This window comes from Scyliorhinus torazame, chromosome 21, assembly GCF_047496885.1.
Source record: "Scyliorhinus torazame isolate Kashiwa2021f chromosome 21, sScyTor2.1, whole genome shotgun sequence".
In the NCBI taxonomy this organism is placed as follows: Eukaryota; Metazoa; Chordata; class Chondrichthyes; order Carcharhiniformes; family Scyliorhinidae; genus Scyliorhinus; species Scyliorhinus torazame.
In genome coordinates this window covers 62,787,967-62,811,643 of record NC_092727.1, presented here as the reverse complement: position 1 = coordinate 62,811,643, position 23,677 = coordinate 62,787,967, and the positions used below count along the sequence as shown (strand labels likewise).

General features: G+C 48.9%; 1 protein-coding gene across 1 annotated transcript in view; it reads right to left on the bottom strand.

The window, feature by feature from the left end:
* tespa1 (thymocyte expressed, positive selection associated 1) overlaps window positions 1–23,677 on the bottom strand; it is a 298,936-nt gene that overhangs the window by 253,678 nt on the left and 21,581 nt on the right. Inside the window, exon 2 of the mRNA XM_072486878.1 lies at window positions 1,906–2,049. Within this exon, the coding sequence (XP_072342979.1) occupies window positions 1,906–2,038 (133 nt within the window). The 5' untranslated portion in view covers window positions 2,039–2,049. The remainder of the gene's footprint in view (window positions 1–1,905; window positions 2,050–23,677) is intronic.

Sequence of the window (23,677 nt, the reverse complement as noted above, 5' to 3'; positions counted from 1 at the left end):
CCAGTCCTCCGGGACATCACCTGAAGACAGTGAGGATCCAAAGATTTCTGTCAAGGCCTCAGCAATTTCATCTCTAGCCTCCTTCAGTATTCTGGGGTAGATCCCATCAGGTCCTGGGGCCGTTCATGACTTTGTGCATATCACAGAACACAGTCGACTCAACTGAGCTGCCCTGCCATATCTTAACTTTACTTCTCTTGTGTTAACTCTATTCTGTTTTGAATTGCTAATATTACCTCACTATATAGAACATAGAACATAGAACATTACATCGCAGTACAGGCCCTTCGGCCCTCGATGTTGAGCCGACCTGAGAAACCACTCTGAAGCCCATCTACACTATTCCCTTGTCGTCCATATGTTTATCCAATGACCATTTGAATGCCCTTAGTGTTGGCCAGTCCACTACTGTTGCAGGCAGGGCATTCCACGCCCTTACTACTCTCTGAATAAAGAACCGACCTCTGACATCTGTCTTATATCTATCTCCCCTCAATTTAAAGCTATGTCCCCTTGTGTTCAACATCACCATCCGAGGAAAAAGGCTCTCACTGTCCACCCTATCCAATCCCCTGATCATCTTGTATGCCTCAATTAAATCACCTCTTAACCTTCTTCTCTCTAACGAAAACAGCCTCAAGTCCCTCAGCCTTTCCTCATAAGATCTTCCCTCCATACCAGGCAACATTCTGGTAAATCTCCTCTGCACTCTTTCCAATGCTTCCACATCCTTCCTATAATGCGGCGACCAAAATTGCACGCAATACTCCAAATGCGGCCGCACCAGAGTTTTGTACAGCTGCAACATGACCTCATGGCTCCGAAACTCAATGTAGGCCCTAACTTTCCCTTATTCCAGATGCTAGTTTTTAACATGCTACCCCTTAAACTGAGCATTTAGCAGTCAATCCACTTACCAGTTTCCTCTGATGTCACAGTTGTCTTTTTCTTCCCTCCCCCACTGCTTCCTCACAGAAACTGAAATACTCACCAAATAACTCACCTGTGTCCGGCAGCAGGCAAAGAGCAGTTTCTGAAGGGCAAAAAAGTTAGAAAGCACCTTTCCCCCATGTACCGAAACCCTACTTTGATCTAAATTCCCAAATACACACACTCAGATGGTATCTCATACGGATGCTTGTGTGCCGTGAGGGGGGATTAATTAACATAGGAGGACACAACAAAATACAGGAAACTATTGATGAACACAGAGTGGGCATGGAATTTGAAGTAAACTTTTATATGGATCAATGTGATACATTTTGGTGGGGAAAAATAAGAAGGCCACATATTCCTTGGAAAATAGGTGTTTAAATGAAATGGAAGAACAGAGAAACCTGGGGGAGCAGAGAGACCTTTATTAGCTGACAAATTGTGTCAGTTAATGAAGCCATAAAGAAGCAGAGGGGTTCATTTTTAGGGGCTGTAGAACATTGGTTGGACCACACTTGAAGCGCTGTCTGTCCATTGCAGAAGGTGTAAAAATATTTTACTGAAGAGTTAGAAGTCCTGAGAAATTATGCCCATCAGGAAAGGTTGAATAGGCTGAGGTTATTATAATCTCCAGAAAAGAAAACACCGAGGGGTGAATGGGGTGGGACTGGGAGAGGGATGAATTTCAATAAGAAAGATTCTGTTCAGCTGACATCAATCTGATGGAAGACTGGAGAAATCTGCAAATACCAGAAGATAGTATGTGAGAAAATCACAGAAGAAGAATATTCCTTAAAGTAAAGGTCAGACGAGAGTGATCCCTGTTCCACTGCAGAATATCCCTGCTCCACTGCAGAATATCCCTGCTCCACTGCAGAATATCCCTGCTCCACTGCAGAATATCACTGCTCCACTGCAGGATCCAAGGACCTTAACCTGTTCCACAGCAACTTTCACCAGAAAGACTCTTACCTGAATGACAGCTTGTGTCTGTGAGATTCTCATCGACAGTCTGCCACTGATCTCTGCTCCTGGCCCAGGCTCTGCGCTTTCTGGTGGTACTGTTGTCCCAGCAAGATAGACTTTGAGGAGATGAAAGCTCCATCCTGTCACTCACTGCAGAACATTGAGTAAACGGTTTTGGAAAATTAATCAATTAGTTCCCATTTCCATAGCACCTTTCACAACTTCAGAACACCCACATTTAAAATGTAGAAGACTATATGACCATAAGAGCAGCAGTGGGCCATTTGGCCCATCGAATCTGCTCTGCCATCCAATAAAATCTTGACTGATCTGATGTGATAATCCTCGACTCCACTTTCCAATCTTATCCCTATAACCCTTCATTCCCTTACTGATTAAAAATCTGTCTGTCCAGCCTTGAACATACTTAACAGCCCAGCCTCTACAGCTCTCTGAGTGAGAAATTCCAGATTCACTAACCTCTGCGAGAAGAAATCCCTCTTCATCTCTGTCTTAGATGGGTGACCACTTACTCTGAGATTATATCCTCTGGTCTCTCCCGCAAGGGAAAACAACCTCTTGAGTGTCTACACTGACAACCCCCTGAGAATCCTGTGGGCAGATTTTCCCACCCCCTTGCACCTGCGCCAATCCTGTTGTCCTGGCTGAATAGTGGGAGAGCCAAAATTGAGATTCGTGCCAGGTGTGAAGAATTTTGCAAGTCACCTGTCCTGCTGCCGATGGCAATTTCCGGATTGCCCAAAAATGGTGAGAAGCTCATTAAGCTTAATTTACATCCATTACACTCGCATCGGCAAGATTGAGGTCAAATGCAGCAGCCTCCCGGGAGTCACATCCTTGTGGACATGGCACCCTGTGGCTGTGATGGTCACTGCAGCCCTGAATTTCTATGCCACCTGGTCATTCCAGGGCTTGAGCAGGAACCTGTGTGGCATTTCACATTCATCAACCCACAGGCGCATCCAGAAGGTGACGGGTGATTTCTTGCCTGAGCATCCAACTACATCACATTTGACCTGGACCAGGCCACCAAGATGCCTGGGATGCAGGATTGGTCACCATCGTCAGGATGCCTTCGGTCCAGGGGACCATTGACGGCACACAAGTCACCCTGCGAGCACTGGGGCATCAGGGAGTGCTTTATATAAACTGGAAAGGGTTCCACTTTCTGAATGTTCAGATCGTCTGCAACCAACTCCAGCTGTCACAGGCATCGCCAGGGGGGTGGGGGGGGGGGGGAGGGTTTCAAAAGAACTGGAGGCTGACATCGTCTCCTTGGTGGAAGGCCCTGGGCTGGGCTCAGGCATTTTTGCCTCTCTGACGGTGTCTGTAGGGCCTTGGATGATTCAATGAGATGGAGGGGCAGATGGAGTGCACTCCAGGAGCCTCTGAGTCAGCTGGTATTGCCAGTCCTGGAGGCTCCCCATTGTCTGTACCATGGTGTCGACACCCTCAGCGATGGTCTTCAGTGACAGGGCCATGCTCTGCAGTGTCTCGGCAATGTCCACCTGCATCTGGAGGATGTCGACATAATGTTGGGGCCCTCAGCCATGATCATCACAGACTCAGCCATGCCTTGGACCCCTCAAGGTTTGGGCGCTGTGCTCTAGGTTTTCCATTGCAGTTACAACCCTAGCATTGCTGGCACCATCTCCTGCATCTAAAAGCTTTGGGACTACGCCAATCAGCTTTGCAGTCACTGGAATGTTGATGAAATCCCCTCCTGGATGTTACCACTGTGTCCTATCATCTGCATCAGTTCTAGGAGAACCTTGTCCAGAGGCTCGGTATCTGGCTGGGACTCAGCTGAGTCCTGGGATCCAGCAGAGCTCCAACTGCATCTCGCTTGGATGTTCCTACCTCCACCCAATGTGCATCAGCAGCTGTGTGGTGTTCACCAGGTAGTGTCCCCGATGTCTGTCTATTAATGCCACCCACTGAGGTGTGTGTCTCTGCGCTGGTGAAGGTGGGGGGATAGCTGTGACACCTCGCCGTTGGTCTTCTCAGAGCTCTCCTCTGAGGTGACGTTTTGGGTGGCAGGGTGGGTATGACTCCGGATGGCCCGGCTTCATCACAACTCCGGGGGTTAGTGCCTGGTCAATTCCAGCCCCACGTGCCCCGGAGTCACAACACAAATGAATTAACCAATAGTTCTTATAGAGATACGCAAAGCCAGGCGGCACGGTGGTGCAATAGTTAGCATTGCTCCCGGCCCCGGGTTACTGCCCATGTAGAGTTTGCACATTCTCCCCATGTTTGCGTGGGTGTCACCCCCACAACCCAAAGATGTGTAGGGTAGGTGGATTGACCATGCTAACGTGCCCCGAATGTGGAAAAGAAAATGAATTGAGTACTCTAACGTTCATTTAAAAATATTAAATAAAAATGAACAAAGTCTTTGGCCTTGGCTGCCAATAATCACAGTCACCATGTTTGCAAATGTAAACACAATTACTGTTTATTTATAACAAGAGCTGTAATACAACTGGTTAACTATAAGTTTATACCTAAGTGTACCCTGAAGGTGGCAACGCAGGTCGATAGAGTGGTTAAGAAGGCATACAGCATGCTTGCCTTCATCGGACGGGGTATTGAGTACAAGAGTCGGCAGGTCATGTTACAGTTGTATAGGACTTTGGTTAGGCCACATTTGGAATACTGCGTGCAGTTCTGGTCACCACATTACCAGAAGGATGTGGATGCTTTAGAGAGGGTGCAGCGGAGGTTCAGCAGGATGTTACCTGGTATGGAGGGTGCTAGCTATAGCGAAAGGTTGAGTAGATTAGGATTGTTTTCGTTGGAAAGACGGAGGTTGAGGGTCTACAAAATATTGAGAGGTATGGACAGGGTGGATAGCAACAAGCTTTTTCCAAGAGTGGGGGTGTCAATTACAAGGGGTCACGATTTCAAGGTGAGAGGGGGAAAGTTTAAGGGCGATGTGCATGGAAAGTTTTTTACGCAGAGGGTGGTGGGTGCCTGGAACGCTTTGCCAGCGGAGGTGGTAGAGCGGGCACAATAGCATAATTTAAGATGCATCTAGACACATATATGAACGGGTGGGGAACAGAGGGAAGTAGATCCTTGGAAAATAGGCGAGAGGTTTAGATAAAGGATCTGGATCGGCGCAGGCTTGGAGGGCCGAAGGGCCTGTTCCTGTGCTGTGATTTTCTTTGTTCTTTGTTCTTTGTTCTAATTCACACTTTAACTTGCCCTCTACACACACAAGACAGAGAAACACAGAGGGGTGGAAAGGTACAAAATCATAAGTGAAAGAAAGAAAGATTCTTTGTGGGTTGATAGTTTGAGCAAGCTTTCAGAGCTTTGCTTCACAGCCTGTAATAATCTTCTTTGACGATTCATTCATTCAGGTTCTTTGTAGTTTAGAAATGTGGCACTCTGAGCTTTCTGGGGAGGCACATTGGGCTGGATTTACCGTTTTTGAGCCTAGGTGCGGATGATCTGTGGCATTTTACGTCAAAAAAATGGCTGGCGCCCCCTCACCAGTCGCAGTATTGCGTAAAACTCCCGGCTCTCAACGCAGCAGGGTGGCACAGTGGGTTAGCGCCGAGGTCACAGGTTCGATCCCAGCTCTGGGTCACTGTCCGTGTGGAGTTTGCACATTCTCCCCGTGTTTGCGTGGGTTTCACTCCCACAAAAGATGTGCAGGCTAGGTGGATTCGCCACACTATATTGCCCCTTTATTGGAAAAATGAATTGGGTATTCTAAATCTATAAAAAAAACTCCCAGCTCCCATGATAAAAATGGCTGGAGAATGGCCGGGTCTGTGGTCACGCACGTGCACGGCGATAACCTGCAGTGGTCGTGCTTGAACCTGGCCTGCCAGATAGTGTCCCCCTGGCAACCCTCTGGCCAGCCCCCACCAGTCCCCCAGCCCTTGCGGAAGCCCCTCCCGGCCAGCAGCACGGCTCCCACCCTCCCACTGAACACAGTCTGCAGCCGCCACGCCGGGTCCCCGGTCACTGAAAGCACTCGTCAACCGTGCAGTCAGGAACTCAGCCCATCGGGGGTGGAGCATTGTGTGAGGGCCTTCAGGTGATGCGCTAAGGCCATCCCAACGGCAAGCAGTGCGCAAGGGGCGGTGCATACAAAACCTGCATGAAACAGGCGCCGCCACCGATTTCGACGTCCAAAGAGATTCTCCGCCCGATCGCCGATTATGAGATCGGCGTTGGGGAACGGTGAATCCTGCCCCTTATTTTTGTTCAAACTTTGCTGACAGTTCATGGTTTGTATTCAACCTTCTGTAGTTCGAGGAAATCAGGACTCACAGGCCTTCTGGAAGGAGATAGCACCCACATCAGGCTTTCCGAACTTTGCTTGAGAACTTTGTTCTCCTGTAAATAGATTCATTCAGGCTTCCTGCCAGTTCAGACACAGCATTTAGCGGAAAAGGTGGAGGGCAGAGGATAGCAGGACCTTCCCCTATGTTGCCAGGATCAAACTGAAACCTTAGGACTCTGAAAAGCATTCCAGTGGGATAGGATCCAATCACCACCTGTTACTGGGCAGAGCACATCCTTTTGGACCCAGTCCATCATCCGCCAGTCAAATTAATCAAAACAAATCCCATTCCCATCTCTCCCACTGGTGCCGAAAAGTCTGCATCCTTGTTTAAACCAGCAAGTGATCTCTCCTGTAACGGCTGGGTTCCTCTGCTTGAATTAAAAACAGAGACTGCTTGTCGGAAAGAGACATGTTCATTACTCATCCGCGGATTAAAATAAGAACGGCAAAATAAAAGTGAGAAATAAGGGAATAAACAGGAAATACCCTTACATCATGCAGGTGCAGCAGGCAGTAAAGAAGGCAAATGGTATGCTGGGTTCCACAGCACGAGGATTCGAGTGCAGAAGTAGGGGTGTCTTGCTGCAATTATACAGGGCCTTGGTGAGGCTACACCGGGAATATTTTGTGCAGTTTTGGTCTCTTTATCTGAGGAAGGATGTTCTTGCTATAGAGGGAGTGCGGCGAAGGTTTACCAGACTGATTGCTGAGATGGCGGAGCTGATGTATGAGGAGAGATCGAGTCAGTTATTTGCTGGAGTTCATAAGAATAAGATTCTCATAGAAACCTATAAAATTCTAACAGGACTAGACAGGGTAGATTCAGGAAGGATGTTCCCGATGGTGGGGGGGTCCAGAACCAGAAGTCATGGTCCAAGGATACAGGTAAATCTTTTAGGACTGAGATGAGGATTAATCTCCTCACCCAGAGAGTGGTGAGTCTGTAGAATTCACCGCCACAGGAAGCAATTGAGATCAAAACATTGTATGTTTTCAAGGAGTTAGATATTTGTGTGGAGTTTTGCCTGCTCTCTCTGTGCCTGCGTGGGGTTACGTAGATAGGATGGGACAGACGGCCTATTTACGGTACTCTTTCGGTGGGTCAGTGCTAACTCGATGGCTAAATGACCTCCTTCTGCACTGTAGGGATTCTATAGTTCTATGGTTCTATAGCACTTGAGGCTAAAAGGATCATAAGATACAGGAGCATAATTAGGCCATCAGGCCCATTGAGTCTGCTCCGCCATTTGATCATGGCTGATCTCATCCTGGCCTTAATTCCACTTTCCTGCCCATTCTCCATAACCTGTCGATCTTCTCCTTAAACTTACTCACTGTCCCAGCATCCTCCACACTCTGGGGTAGCAAATTCCATAGATTCACAAATCTTTGGGTGTTTTCCTCAACTTTGTTTTAAATTTGCTACCTCTTATCCTAAGACTATGACTTCTCGTTCTAGAACGCCCCACAAGAAACAGGAAGCATCCGCTTCACGCCTACTTTATCCATAGCTTTTATCATCTTTTATACCTCAATTTAAACTCCCCTCATTCTTTTAAATTCTGGAGAATATAGGCCTGAACTGTTCAATCTTTCTTCATACGACAAACCTCTCACCTCTGGAATCAATCTAGTGAACCTATCAAAGGATATGGGGCCAAGGCAGGAACAGGTTACTGATGAACTGGATGATCAGCCATGATCATAATGAATGGCGGAGCAGCCTCGAAGGGCCGAATGGCCTCCTCCTGCTCCTATTTTCGATGTTTCTGTGTGACTCCAGCATTAATTATAGTAAAATGTTGTTTGATTTGCTGAAGCCACCCAAGACAAGAGAAATTGGTGAGAGGAAAGAGCAAAGTCAGGTTCTGCGATTTGAGCAGCAGGTATTGGCAAGGAGCTAAACCACCAGTAAGAAGTGGATATCTGCTTTCGTTTTAGCACAGTCAGGACCTAAACTGTTCAAACTCGATATAATGCTTTGTGGAGAAGACATGGTGATCAACTTTTAGCAACTGGAATTATTATGACAAAGTCGGAGTCAGCCAAGAGTTTGTCGTGTTAGCTACACTGGTCTAACACTGGCTGCAACTGGATGCAGCTTAGATCAGAAAGGTACTCCAGACCTTGAAGTTAGTTCAATCTGGTTTATTGAACTAAAAGCACAGTTAGCAAAGTTCTCTGTGAGTTCGACTCTCTGCTAACTTATGTGTGGTTACTCTGTCTGACTGAACCAGACTAGCTCTTAGCCACATGGTGGAGGTGTGAGATTGTAACAACACCCTTGACTGACTCTCTAGATGTTCATCAGTGGAAAGAGGCGGAGTGTGAGTGCCTCGTGTCTTTTATAATCAGATCCCACCCCTGAGTGTCCTGCCTGCTTATTGTTCATGTCCTGTTCTCTGTGTCCATTAGCTGCTTGTCTGTATATCATTATGTGTGTGTGTGTGTGTGTGTGTGTGTGTGTGTGTGTGTGCCTGCATATCATGACATCTCCCCCTTTTTTTATGTTTGGATGACATATGTGAGTGTATTTACAAGAATAGGCTAATATTAACATATATACATGCAGTGGATGTGAACATATGTACAAGTGAAAACAGCTGTCTAATGCGAGAACACAGAACATAGCAACAGAACAAATGTTCATAGGTCCAGTCTCTGGGGCTTGTGTCTGATCCTGGTCGACTGCCGGAGAGGTGGTGGTGGGAACAACAGTGCCTTAATGGGTGGGATTGAAGCCTGACTGGTGACCTCATAAGTAGAGGTTTCAGGAGGTGACAAAACAACAGAAGGAAACGGAGAAGAATGTGGTTGTGGGCAGGCAACTTTGCGCAGTGCCCGTCTGTTTCGTCGCACAACAGAACCATCAGCCAGACGCACAACATACAAGCGGGAGGCAGCCTGTTGAACAACGACAGCTGGAGCTGACCAGCCTCCATCAGGGATCTTGACCTGAACAGTGTCTGACGGGGATAACACGGGCAAATCGATGGCATGAGCATCATAGCCCTGTTTTTGCCGGTCTCGGAATTGCTGCACCTTCTGCAGCACCGGGAGGTGATCCAGGTTGGGCAAGTGTATGGCTGGAAGTGTCATCCGCAGGTCCCTGTTCATCAGCAGTTGAGCCGGCGACATGCCAGTGGACAGCGGGGTCACCCTGTACGTAAGCAGCGCGAGGTAGATGTCAGACGCAGAATCCGCGGCCTTGCAGATGAGCTGCTTCACTATGTGCTCAACTTTTCCGTTTGACTGCGGATAGTGTGAGCTGGAAGTGGCGTGTTTGAACTGATAGGACTGGGCAAACAGAGACCATTCATGGCTGCTGAAGCACGGGCCATTGTCACTCATGACAGTGAGTGGGATACCATGCCTGGAGAACGTCTCCTTACAGACCTTAATGACGGCCCGAGATGTGAGGTCTGAGAGCTTCCCGACTTCAGGGTATTTGGAAAAGTAATCAATGATTAACACGTAATCACGACCATTTGTATGAAAGAGGTCGATGCCAAACTTGGACCACAGAGGGGTTTCAATTTCATGTTGCTGAAGTGTCTCCTTACTCTGCGCTGGCTGGAAGCGTTGACAGGTCGCACAGTTAAGGACCATGTTCTCGATGTCCGGGCTGATCCCGGGCCAGTAGACAGCTTGTCTGGCTCTGCGTCTGCACTTTTCCACACCCAGGTGGCCCTCATGGATTTGACGGAGCACCAAGCTCTGGAGACTGTGTGGAATTACAATCCTGTCCAATTTGAGGAGGATACCATCAACCACCGTCAGGTCGTCCTTTACATTGAAAAATTGAGGGCATTGCCTTTTTGCCAGCCATTGGCTAGGTGTTGAATAACACGCTACAAGAGGGGGTCTTTGGCTGTCTCCTCACGGATACGAATCACCTTCTCAGCAGATGCCGGGAGGGTGCTAGCACACAGCTGCACCTGTGACTCAACCTGTGACTCAGTTTGCCGGATGGCGTTCGGTGGTTCATTAGGCACGGTGATGGAACGGGAAGTGTATCAGCAATGATGAGCTCCTTGCCAGGCGTGTAGACCAGGTCAAAGTCGTACCTTCTGAGTTTGAGGAGGATGCGCTGCAACCGAGGCATCATGTCATTAAGGTCCTTGTGGATAATGTGGACCAGAGGCCTGTGATCCATCTCGACTGTGAATGTCGGCAGGCCGTAGATATAGTCGTGAAACTTGAGAATGCCAGTGAGAAGGCCCAGGCATTCCTCCTCGATTTGTGCATACCTTTGTTCAGTGGGCGTCATTGCCCTTGATGCGTAGGCAACCGGTGCCCAGGATGAAGTGTCATCGCGTTGCAGCAGGACCGCACTGATGCCAACCTGGCTCGCATCTGTCAAGATTTGCATTTCCCTGTCTGGGCTTGGCTTTCAGCTCCAACCACACTGCTTGATGGACTGCCTGCCACTCGAAGGCTGTGGACTTCTTCATTAGGTTTCGTAGGGTTGTGGTGTGTGAGGCCATGTGTGGGATGAACTTGCCCAGAAAATTGACCATACCCAGGAAGTGCAATACCGCCTTCCTGTCTTCCAGGACCTTCATGGCTGCGATGGCCTTGACCTTCTCTGTATCGGGGCACACGCCCTGCTGAGAGATCTGGTCTCCTAGCAACTTGAGTGTCGACATGCCAAAGCAAAATTTGGCCCTGTTCAGCTTCGGGCCATTGGCGTGAACACGGCGGAATACCTGCTGGAGACGGGAAACATGCTCCTCAGGGGTCGTGGACCATAGGATGACGTCGTTCACGTACACACGAACCCCTTCGATGCCCTCCATTATCTGCTCCATGATGCGGTGAAATATCTCCGATGCCGAGATGATGCCAAACGGCATACGGTTATAGCAGTACCTGCCAAACGGTGTGTTGAAGGTGCAGAGCCTTCTGCTGGACTCATCCAGCTGGATTTGCCAGAGTCCATGTGATGCATCGAACTTCATGAAAAACCGTGCGTGTGCCATCTCACTGGTGATTTCCTCCCTCTTCGGGATGGGGTAGTGTTCATACATAATATTCTGGTTGAGATCCTTGGGATCAATGCAGATGCACAGGTCTCCAGAGGGTTTTTTAAACACCACCATCGAGCTGACCCAGTCAGTCGGTTCGGTGACCCTGGAAATGATCCCCTGCTGCTGCAGCTCCTTGAGCTGTGCCTCCAGGCGCTCCTTCAGCGGAGCCGGGACCCGGCGTGGTGCGTGGACCACTGGCTTGGCATCAGGTCGCAGTAGCGATATGGCAAAGTGCCCATCCTGTCAAACACATCTGGCTACTGAAAGAGGATGTTGTCAATGCCAGCTTGAAGATCCACGTTGGAGGATGTCGTCGAATAAACCCGCCGCACCAGGTTTAGCTTTTTGCAGGCATGCGCGCCCAGTCGGGATGCCCTGTCCGGCTTGACAATTTCAAACCTTAGCCGTGCATGGGTGCTCCGGTTGGAGACGAGTAGATGGCAGGACCCCAGTGCTGTGATGGCATTACCGTTATAGTCCAGGAGCTGGCAGGCTGCTGGAAGGACCTTGGGGGGCTTCTTGATGCGTTTGAAGTCTGCCTGTGAGAGGAGGTTGGCAGAAGCATCTGTGTCCAGCTTGAACTGGATGGAGCAGCAGTTGACCTGCATCACCGCACGCCATTCGTCCTCCGAATCCACAGCAAGGATGGACTGAATGCGAGGTGAGTTAGGTGTAGCATGTTCACGTGTGGTAATGATGCCCACTCGAGGAGGCGGACTCCAGGCACTCGTCCTCTGGATCCATTGTATTGCCAGGATCAGAATCCTGTAATCGTCGTTCCACATTCTGGACGCACCGACGTCGGAATTGGGAGCGCTGGCCTCTGACTGGTGGTGCAGACCTGCACAAGGCTGCATAGTGTCCAGGCTTCCCGTAGTTTAAACATCGCCTGCCTCTTGCAGGGCAGTTGCCACAGTTCGGGCACGTCATGACGTCGGCGTCGTGACGCAGTGTACGCGTCGCTCATGCGCAGTGCGGTTGGCAGACGTCTGACCTGCGCAGTGTGGGTGTCAGCCGCTTCGTTATCCCGTTCGCATCGCGCATGCGTGGGGCTCTGGGAAAAGCACTCGAGATGACCTCTGTCTTCAATGCTGAGGCGCTGAATCCGGAAGATGGCCTGCACACTCACTGCCTCGTGGGAGGCAAGTTTCTCATTTTCAGCCAATTTATATTGGGAATGCCGATTTTCTGCATGCTCATGCACTGTACGTGTTTCAATCGCGTCTGGCAGGGTCATATGCTTGATTTTAAAGAGCTGCTCTCTCAGAGGATCAGAGTGAACTCCAAACACGATTTGGTCTCTGATCATGGAGTCAGCAATATCACCAAGTTGCAGGACAGCGCTAGCAGGCAGAGGCTAGTTAAAAAGGCATTGAAAGATTCATCTTTACCTTGAAGACATTGTTTGAATATGTAACGCTCAAAGATTTCATTGGTGTCCAATTCACAGTGACTATCGAACTTGTCCAGGATGGTCTGAAACTTTGCCTCGTCCTGACCTTTGGTGAAGTTAAATGAGTTGAAGAGTTTGATGGCTTGATCACCCGCTGTTGAGAGGAGAAGCGCGATCTTTCTTGCATCAAACGCACCCTCAAGGCCTGAGGCTTCGATGTACAGCAGAAACTTTTGCTTGAATATCCGCCAGTTGGCACTGAGATCGCCGAAGGTCCTGAGCTGGTGAGGAGCCTGAGTCTACTCCAAGGTGCCGGGATAAATTTGCTGGTCGTCACGGAATGGACTGAGTTAAGCCGCCTTAAATTAGCAGTCTCCTGGTATCATCATCACTGGTCTAACACTGGCTGCAACTGGATGCAGATTAGATCAGAAAGATATTGCAGACCTTGAAGTTAGTTCAATCTGGTTTATTGAACTAATAGCACAGTTAGCACAGTTCTCTGTGAGTTCGACTCTCTGCTAACTTAAGTGTGGTTACTCTGTCTGACTGAACCAGACTAGTTCTGAGCCACATGGTGGAGGTGTGAGATTGTAACAACATCCTTGACTGACTCTCTAGATGTTCATCAGTGGAAAGACATATGTGAGAATACAAGAATAGGCCAATATTAACATATTCACAACAAATTGACTTCCGGTGGCGGTTGCTAGCGGGTCGGCCGCATCAAGAGGAGCTCCCGCCGGTGGCCACTATTTGCGGCGCTTTCGGGGGTTTCCCCGATTCTTCGCTCCCCCCCCCAATTGTTGTCGGCCTTTGGGGCCGTCCCGGTGTCAAGTGGAGCCGGTTTGAAAACCGGCGAGGAACCCCGTGCGGGTGTCGGGCGGCTGGAGCTGAGGTGTCGGGCCCAGCGCGCGTGGCAGTCGGAGCAGAGGGAGCGGAGCTAAACGGAGGACGAGGCGGCAGGCCCGAAGCCTGGGCGCGATGTAGGTACGATGTTCCACATCGGGTGTCTAGAATGTTTTAAGAAGACTGAAGTCCAGTCCCAGGCGAATTCTTGAGGAATACAAAAAAGAAGAGAAAGAAGTTTTCAAGAAAGTTTGTGAAAGTTTTTTTTTCTTGAAGGAAGAATTTTTTGTAAAAAAAAGATTGAAGAAGGAAAGAAGGGGGGAAAAAAAGGAAAATAATAAGTCGTTAAAGGAAGCGAAAAGCAGCGTCGAGGAAGGGAGGAAACACGGGCTCGCCGTTGAGTGAGAGGACCAGCAAAAGCGCTGACAAGATGGCGGATGCCGGACCGCATGGTGGGGCCGCACTGCTTACGGTGGAGAAGATGACAGAGGTGATGGCGGTGGAGCTGGAAAAGCAGTTTGTGAGGCACATGGAGGCTTTGAGGAAGGGATGGTGGTCGCATTGAAGTCATTGGTGAAGGAGGCAATCGCCCCGGTGAGGGTAGCTGTGGCAAAGACATCGGCCGAGGTGAGAGAGAAGGGCGACAAGATGAAGGACGTGGAGGAGGCTGTGTTGCAGCACAGCGACCAGCTCACCTCGATGGGGGACGAGCTGCGGAGGGTGGTAGAGGTCAACAGAGGACTCCGAGCAAAGCTCAAGGACATGGAGAACCGCTCGAGGCGGCACAATCTGAGAATTGTGGACTTGCCCGAAGGGACAGAGGGCCCAAGGCCAACAGAGTACTTCGCCAAGAAGTTGGCGGAACTGATGGGGGAGATTTTGCCAGAAAGGAGATACAGAGCTTCCCAGTGGAGCCGGCCTCCACATTGCTGGAGGAGGTCCTGATGGCAGGGGGACCAGAGAAGGGGGTAGTGTTGGCGGTTTACGGAGCTATTTTGGAAGAGGAGAAGGCACCACTGGAAGGGATCAAAGTGGGAGGAAGAGTTGGGAGAGGATATGGAGGAGGGGTTATGGTGAGAGGTGCTCCGGAGAGTGAATGCTTCCACCTCGTGCACGAGGTTGGGGCTGATACAGCTGAAGGTGGCATACAGAGCACACCTCACGAGGGTGAGGATGAGCTGATTCTTTGAAGGAGTAGAAGATGTGTGTGAACGTTGCAGGGGGGGCCCTGCTAATCACGTTCATATGTTTAGTCCTGTCCAAAGCTGGAGAATTACTGGAAGGAGGTTTTTAGGGTAATTTCTAAAGTGCTGCACGTGAAACTGGACCCGGGCCCCCGGAAGGCCATATTCAGGATGTTGGACCAGCCAGGGTTGGAAACGGATGCTGAGGCAGATGTTGTATCCTTCGCCTCGTTGATCGCCCGAAGACGGATCCTGATAGGTTGGAGAGCAACCTCTCCACCCTGTGCCCTGGCGTGGCGGGGGGACCTGGTGGAATTCTTGACTCTTGAGAAGGTTAAGTTTGAACTGAGGGAAGGATGGAGGGGTTCTACAATTCATGGGCATTATTCATAATGCACTTTCAAGAACTGGATAACATCGAACATTAGTTGGGCGGGTGGGGGGGGTGGGAGAGTTGGGGGGAGGGGGACGGTGTGTGTTGATGGTGACTATGGGTGATTCCTGATTCCTTTTTGTCATTTGTTTATGTGAACATGCGGGCTACTGTTTGGGGTTTGGTGGGAGGATGGGATCGTTGTTATTGATATGGGGATTCACATATTTGTTACTGATTATTGTTTATTGTTGGTGGGTGTAGATTTGGGAGAAAACGTGAAAAAGGAGGAGAATAAAAATATTGAACAAAAAAAAGAGTTCACAACAAACTGAGCCAAGTGAAGGTCTAGACATTCCTGAGAACCTGACAGTACCAGAAACAACTGTGGAAGATCCTACCCAGTTGAGAACATTTCAACACATAGTCAACCTCCATACACTATGTTGAGTCAGTTGCGATAACTACGGGTGACGTCCAAACTCAACCACAAACACAAAAGGTTGCAGTCAACAGGAAAATGCAGATCCCTGAGGTTAGCCGACAAACACACAGCAATCAACGTCCTCCAAAATGTCTAACTAATGTTGCATTTATTAATTGTGCGTATTGTTGTAAGGGACCCTCTTGTGAATCCTCGCTGTACTCTTGTTTCCCCTTTAATTCCTGTTTATTTGGCTTTTATACTCCCTGCACCTGGTCATTGCTGGAGCCTACCCCTTTAATTTGAAAAAAAGTCCAATAGCAGGATGTGCTCTGACATCAACAATCACCCATTTTGATACGCTTGGTCAACAGCCAATCGGCTCTCCTAGAATTCCGGGGCAACTCCTGTTGTTGATTGTGATTGGTGGAACCCTTCAGAAGCTTCCAGAAAGACAGACACGCTGGCTCTCAGGTTTCAGTTTCATTCTTCCAGCCCAGCCTGTGAGCACTTCCGTTCTGATTAAAAGGCTGGGGAGCTGAAACTGATTTCCTCACCTGGTGGCCTATGTTTAAAGACCTTTCGCTCGCTCGTCAGTTCAACCTGCGCGAGGTTCCAATCTAGTGCCACCTGAAGGAAGATTGGGCTGTTTAAAATCATATTTTGAATCCTCAGGTGAAAGATTCTAATATTGTCCCTGAGTCAGAGAGCCAGTCTGGTGGAGGTCATCCAACTGGAAGTGACTCCCAGAGAGAATTCTATAGCACGCATGTTTGAATTGAAGACAACCGTTAGAAGATCCAAACCAACCGATGAGTATAACACTTCACGACGATTGACAGCTGCAAAGAACCACTACTTCAGCAAGAAAGAACTATCTCCGTCCCTTTTAATCCCATTATTTTCAATCTTTTCACTACCCCCACTGTGCTGCTGGCCAGAGGGGGGTTTCAGCGAGGGCTGGGGGGGCACTGGTGGGTGGTAGCGAGGGAGTGTCCAGGGGGGGGCACTATCTGCAGGTCGGGTCCGCGCACAGCCGGCGCCATGTTGTTTGGCGCGACCACTGCAAGTCGTCGGACACGGCAATTCTCCGGCCGTATATTTTGTGGAGGCCGGGCGTTTTACGTGGCGCATCTGCTAGCCCCTCACCGGTCGGAAGATCGGTGCTGGGGCGGCGCCAATTTTCTTGACGTTAAACGCCACGGATCCTCCAGACATAACCTGAAAATCGGAGAATTCAACCCATTGTGTTTCATTCGAGGAACCTCCAATGTAAAGGGGAGGGAGGGGAGGGGGGAGGAAAGTGTTGTTTACTCAGGTTTGGTTCTCATTGGAACAAGGTCATTTTAAGGGTCTGACCATGTATCATATTGATGATGTCATCAGCCGTTTGTGCAGATAAACAGGCAGCCTGGCCTACAGAGTAAACATCTTTCAATTAAAGCTCTTGATTGTTTGTACCTTCATGGTCTGCAAGCCTATCCTTTAAAAATGTCACATAACCTAACATCAGTAGCAGGGAAAATGCCAGGGTCCATTACAAAGGATGTGATAACAGAGCACTCAAAAAATATCAATGGAATTAGACAAAATCAACATGGATTTATGGAAGGGAAATCCTTTTGACAAACATCACAAGGGGCTGGTTTAGCACAGGGCTAAATCGCTGGCTTTGAAAGCAGACCAAGGCAGGTCAGCAGTACGGTTCAATTCCCGTACCAGCCTCCCCGAACAGGCGCCGGAATGTGGCGACTAGGGGCTTTTCACAGTAACTTTATTTGAAGCCTACTTGTGACAATAAGCGATTTTCATTTCATTTTTCATTAACCTTCGGGTTTTTTCAGAACGGAACTAGTAGAATAGTTAAGGGTGAAACAGTGGATGTGGTGTATTTGGATTTTCAGAAAGCTATTTAAAAATAAATTTAGAGTGCCCAATTCTTTATTTTTCCCAATTAAGGGGCAATTTAGCATGGCCAATTCGCCTACCCTGCACATCTTTAGGTTGTGGGAGTGAGACACATGCAGACACCGGGAGAATGTGCAAACTCCACACAGAAAGTGACCCAGGGCCAGGATCGAACCCGGGTCCTTGGTGCCATGAGGCAGCAGTGCTAACCACTGCGCCACTGTGTCATCCCAGAAAACTTTGGATAATGTCTCACATAAAAGATCTGTGTGCAAAATTAAAATATACAGGATTGGGGGTAATATATTGGCACGGATTGAGAATTGCTTAGCAGACAGGAAACAGAAGGATCAAATGGATCTTTTTTGAAGTGGCAGGCAGTGAATAGTGGGGTGGTGCAGGGGTCAGTGCTTCGACCCCGGCTAATCACAACATACATCAATGATGCGGATGAGGCAATTGAAAGGTGGCTGCCTAATGTTATGGGCCAGGGTTTAGAGAACTCCAAAGGGTATCATGGAGTTCACCTGATCCACAACTTTTAATAGATTGTGGTATGGGGAGCACATGGCCCACTCTACAGGTGTGGTACAGCAGAATTGGAAAAGTAATTTTTAAAGCAAAACAATATTTATTCTATGAACTCAAGTTAACCGTTTTGAAACATACAGTGAACATCTTAGCAACCAGCAATTCAAATACAACCCCCAAAGAATACAACACTAAGTAATCCTTAATAAATTCCCAAACAACATCCAGAAGACAGAAGAAACACCTTTTAACAGAAGCACATCAGGTTTACATTCACTGCTGAAAACATTTATAATTCTGAATTCGCCAAATGATCAAGAAATGGTCGTTTCATGGCAGAGAGATCAACAGTGCACCTGCTCTGCCTGGCTTCAGCTCCAACACTGAAAACAAAACGAAAACACACCCTGCAGCAAACAGCATAAAATGAAAGTAAAAAGCTGACAGACAGCCCAGCTCCACCACACTCTGACATCACTGATAAACACCCATTTCTTAAAGGTACATTTCTTAAACACTCATTTATTAAAGGTGCTCTCACATGACAATAAGATAAAGATGCATGGCGTTAAGGGTAAAGTAGTAGCATGGATAGAGGATTGGTTAATTAATAGAAAGCAAAGAATGGGGATTAATGGGTGTTTCTCTGGTTGGCAATCAGTAGCTAGTGGTGTCCCTCAGGGATCAGTGTTGGGCCCACAATTGTTCACAATTTACATAGATGACTTGGAGTTGGGGACCAAGTGCAATGTGTCCAAGTTTGCAGATAACCTAAGGCCCATGGTGTGCTCGCGTTCATTAACAGAGGGATTGAATTTAAGAGCCGTGAGGTGATGATGCAGCTGTACAAAACTTTGGTAAGGCCGCATTTGGAGTACTGTGTACAGTTCTGGTCGCCTCATTTTAGGTAGGATGTGGAAGCTTTGGAAAAGGTGCAAAGGAGGTTTACCAGGATGTTGTCTGGAATGGAGAGTAGGTCTTACGAGGAAAGGTTGAGGGTGCTAGGCGTTTTCTCATTAGACCGGAGAAGGATGAGGGGCGACTTGATAGAGGTTTATAAGTTGAGCAGGGGAATAGATAGAGTAGACAGTCAGAGACCTTTCCCCCGGCTGGAACAAACCATTACAAGGGGACATAAATTTAAGGTGAATGGTGGAAGATATAGGGGGGATGTCAGAGGTAGGTTCTTTACCCAGAGAGTAGTGGGGGCATGGAATGCACTGCCTGTGGAAGTAGTTCAGTCGGAAACATGAGGGACTTTCAAGCAGCTATTGGATAGGTACATGGATTACGGTAGAATGATATAGTGTAGATTAATTTGTTCTTAAGGGCAGCACGGTAGCATTGTGGATAGCACAATTGTTTCACAACTCCATGGTCCCAGGTTCGATTCCAGCATGGGTCACTGTCTGTGCGGAGTCTGCACATCCTCCCCGTGTGTGCGTGGGTTTCCTCCGGGTGCTCCGGTTTCCTCCCACAGTCCAAAGATGTGCAGGTTAGGTGCATTGGCCATGATAAATTGCCCTTAGTGTCCAAAATTGCCCTTAGTGTTGGGTGGAGGTGTTGACCTTGGGTAGTGTGCTCTTTCCAAGAGCTGGTGCAGACTCAATGGGCCGAATGGCCTCCTTCTGCACTGTAAATTCTATGATAATCTATGATTAACCTAGGACAAAGGTTCGGCACAACATCGTGGGTCGAAGGGCCTGTTCTGTGCTGTATTTTTCTATGTACTATGTTCTATGACAATACCTATGGGAGGTCGTGGGGCGGTTGGGGTTGGGCAGGACTTTGTGGACTGGGTCCGGTTGCTATACCAGGCACCGGTGGCAAGTGTGCTGACGAAACGGCTGAGATCAGACTATTTCAGGTTGCACCAGGGGACGAGGCAGGGATGTCCACTTTCCCCACTGTTGTTTGCCTTGCCTCTAGAGCCATTGGCAATGGCATTAAGAACGTTGAGGTTCTGGCTTAGGGTGGTGCAGTGGAGGGGGGGGAGGGGCTGGGGGTGAGTGGAGCACAGCGTCTCGCTTTACACGGACGATCTACTTTTGTATATATTGGACCCGCTGGGGGCAGAATTTTGGGATTATGGGGATATTAAAGGAATTCGGCCGGCTCTCGGGACACAAACTAAGTATGGGTAAGAATGAGGTCTTTGCAATTCAGGCAAGGGGGCAGGAGAAGAGATTGGGTGAGATGCCGTTCAAGATGGTGGGAGGGAACGTTCGATATTTGGGTCTCCAGGTGGAGCGGGAGTGGGAGCAGCTGCATAAACTGAATTTGGGTCGGTTGGTAGATCAGATGAGCAGGGATTTTCGGAGTTGGGACGCATTGTCATTGGCAGGGCGGGTTCAGACAGTTAAAATGACGGTCCTCCCAAGGTTTCTGTTTGTTTTTCAGAACCTCCCAATTTTTATCCCCAAGGTATTCTTCAAAAAGGTGAATGCAGAGATCCTGGGATTTGTTTGGGTGGGTAAAACGCTGTGGGTGAAAAAGGTGAAGCTGGAGCGGTGGTGTGGTGGGAGTGGGGGGGGGGGGGTGGGGGGGGGGGGGTGGGGGGTGGTCTCTTCCGAATTTTATTAATTATTACCGGGCGGCAAATATTGCGATGGTCAGGAAGTGGGTGGTGGGGGAGCGAGTGGAGGCGGCCTCATGTAAGGACACGATTTTGGGGGCACTGTTAGCGGCACCTCTGCCATTCTCGCTGACTCAATACTCCACAAGCCCGGTAGTAGTGGCAGCCCTGAGGGTATGGGGACAGTGGAGGCAGCATATGGGGTGTTATGGGGAGGTGTTTACAGAACCCCAAAATCTATCATGTTGTTCACCCAACTCCCACCTTTAATGGATTGTTGCTTTTGAAGCACACGGCTTGTTCCCCAGGTATAGTATTACAATTATGGACACGTGGTTTTTAAAACAAAACAATGTTTATTTCATGAACTCAAATTCACCTTTTAAATAAACATTGGATCTCTTAACACCCCTTACTTCAAAGATAACTCCAAAAATAATACAACACTACCCAATCCTGCAAACTGTTCCTTTACAAATCTAAAAGACTTAACAAATCCTTCAAACAGAAGCACATTAGATTTATATTCAATACTGAGACCTTTTTACATTTCCGATTTCACCAAAGGATTAAGAGATAGTCTTTCATGGCAGAGATCACCAGCAATGCAGCTCACAGCCACACCCAAGCTTTCTTCAAACTGGCTTTCTCCTTTCAAGCAGCTCACAGCAAAACAGCCAGGCACTTTTCAGCTGCTCTCTCTCAAAACTGAAACTAAAACTTCAAAATGGCCGAGCTGAAGTCCAGCTCCACCCACACTCTGACATCATTGCATTTCTTAAAGGTACATTGCTTAAACATCCATTTCTTAAAGGTACTCTCACATGACAGGGGCTAGAAGGGGGGTCGGTGTGTGCACCGATATGTAATAATCACCGGTTCACCATGGGGGGAAGGAATGGATGGGGGGTTTCGGAGGTGGCAGTGGACGGGGATCAAGAGTTTTGAGGATTTTGTGCGGAGGCATGTTTCGACCTTTCCGCACCTGCCGCACCGGGGACTGCACGATAAGGTGGTGTTGAGAACAGGAGTAGAAGAGGGGAAGGTCTCGGAGATCTATAAGGAGCTGATGGAGTGGGAGGGAGCCCCAATAGGGGAGGTGAAGAGAAAGTGGAAGAAGAACGGGGGGGGGGGGGGGGGGGGGGGAGTTGGAGCCCGGATTGTGGGAGGAGGTCCTGAGGAGTATTAACGCATCCTCGTCGTGTGCCAGGCCCAGCCTGATACAGTTTAAGGTGGTTCACAGGGCACAGACTGTGGCCCAAAGGAGCAGATTATTTGAGGAGGTGGAGGCTAGGTGTGGGTGCTGTGCAGGGGGTCCTGTGAACCATGTCCATATGTTTTGGGCATGTCTGAGGCGGAGGGGTTTCTGGCAGGGGTTTGCTGACGTCATGTCAGAGGTCTTACCAGTGAGGGTGGTGCCGAGTCCAGAGGTGGCAATCTTTGGTGTGCCGGAAGATCCGAGAGCAGAAGGAGTGAGAGAGGCTGACGTCCTGGACTTTGCCACCCTGGTGGCCGGACACGGATCTTACTAGGATGGAGGGACCCAGAACTCTCAAATTTGGGGGGGGGTGTTAGCGACATGGCGGGGTTTCTCAGACTCGAGATAATTAAATTTGCCTTGAGGGTTCGTTGCAGGCGTTTGCTCAGAGGTGGCAGCCGTTCATCGACTTCTTCGAGAAAAATTAAGCTGTCAGCAGGGAGGAGGGGGCAAAGCTGTGGAAGGGCGGGCATGGGGGAGACGGGTGAGGGCAGGAGAACCAAAGGAGGGGAGCTGGGGAAGGTGGCACTATTTGTGTAAGCCATGTTGTCTGGGGTCTGTGCTCGGGGGGGGGGGTTGTTGGTTGTATTGTGTTTTTATTCTTTAAATTTGATGTTTAAAATTGTTAAAATTATAAATGCCTCAATCAATATTTTCTAAAAAAAATAAGTGCAAACCAGACATTACTGAGACTGGCCCCTTTATCTGCTATGCTCACTCCCAGGAATTATTCATAACTTTCTGACAGAAACTTCATTAACTTCTGCCTCAGAAACATTTGCCCTGTTCGTCAGGGACTTTAACTCAGGGGCTATGGACAGGGAGACTCTGCATAGAATAATAAAGCTTGTTTGCAGGAGATGGTTCTGCTGAATTAGGCCTTCATTAAAACCAAAACGCTATTTGATGTAACCACTGATTTAGGACATGAGTCCAGCCTCACAAAAGATCAACAAGCATTACCATGTGTAATTTCATCAAGTGATGGGACTGATTCAGCATTTATTACCAGCATGAGGAACAATTAGTGAACCTCTGTGGCATTGGGGAACTGAAGCAGGACTTTCAACTCTGTATGATACCTTGTAACAGTACATGGCTGATTTTGCAAAGATACAAGTTTTTAGCTGACGAGTATAATTCAACGCTATATATTAACTGACAATATATATCTATAAACATAAAGACTAGCGTAGAGTGTCAATGTAACCAATGCCATATACTTATTGCATGTATTCACTCTGTATGATCTTTATACCTTGTGATTATGGCTGCACACTTATATTAAGAATTCATTTTGTATAACCTTAAGTATAAGTGATATTGTAATATTCCAGATTAAGCATTATGAAACATTCTGTGAATTAGACATCATGACCATATTATCCTTTATAATAAAAGTACAGCTTCTAAGTAGTAGTAAGCATGGAGCCTCATGACCAGATAGCTGATAGCGTTGTAGTGAGAGATCAGGGGCGTCATTCTCCGACCCCCCACCGGGTCGGAGAATGGCCGTTGGCCGCCGTGAACCCCGCCCCCGCCCCCGCCGAAGTCTCCGCTCCCGGAGATTGGGCGGGGGCGGGAATCCGGCCGCGCCGGTTGGCGGGACCCCCCGCTGGATTCTCCGGCCCAGATGGGCCGAACTCCCGCCCAGGAATTGCCTGTCCCGCCGGCGTAAATCAAACCTGGTATTTACCGGCGGGACCAGGCGGCGTGGGCGGGCTCCGGGGTCCTGGGGGGGGCGCGGGGCGATCTGACCTCGGGGGGTGCCCCCACGGTGGCCTGGCCCGCGATCGGGGCCCACCGATCCGCGGGCGGGCCTGTGCCGTGGGGGCACTCTTTCCCTTCCGCCTCCGCTACGGCCTCCACCATGGCGGAGGCGGAAGAGACTCTCCCCACTGCGCATGCGCGGGAAACTGACAGCGG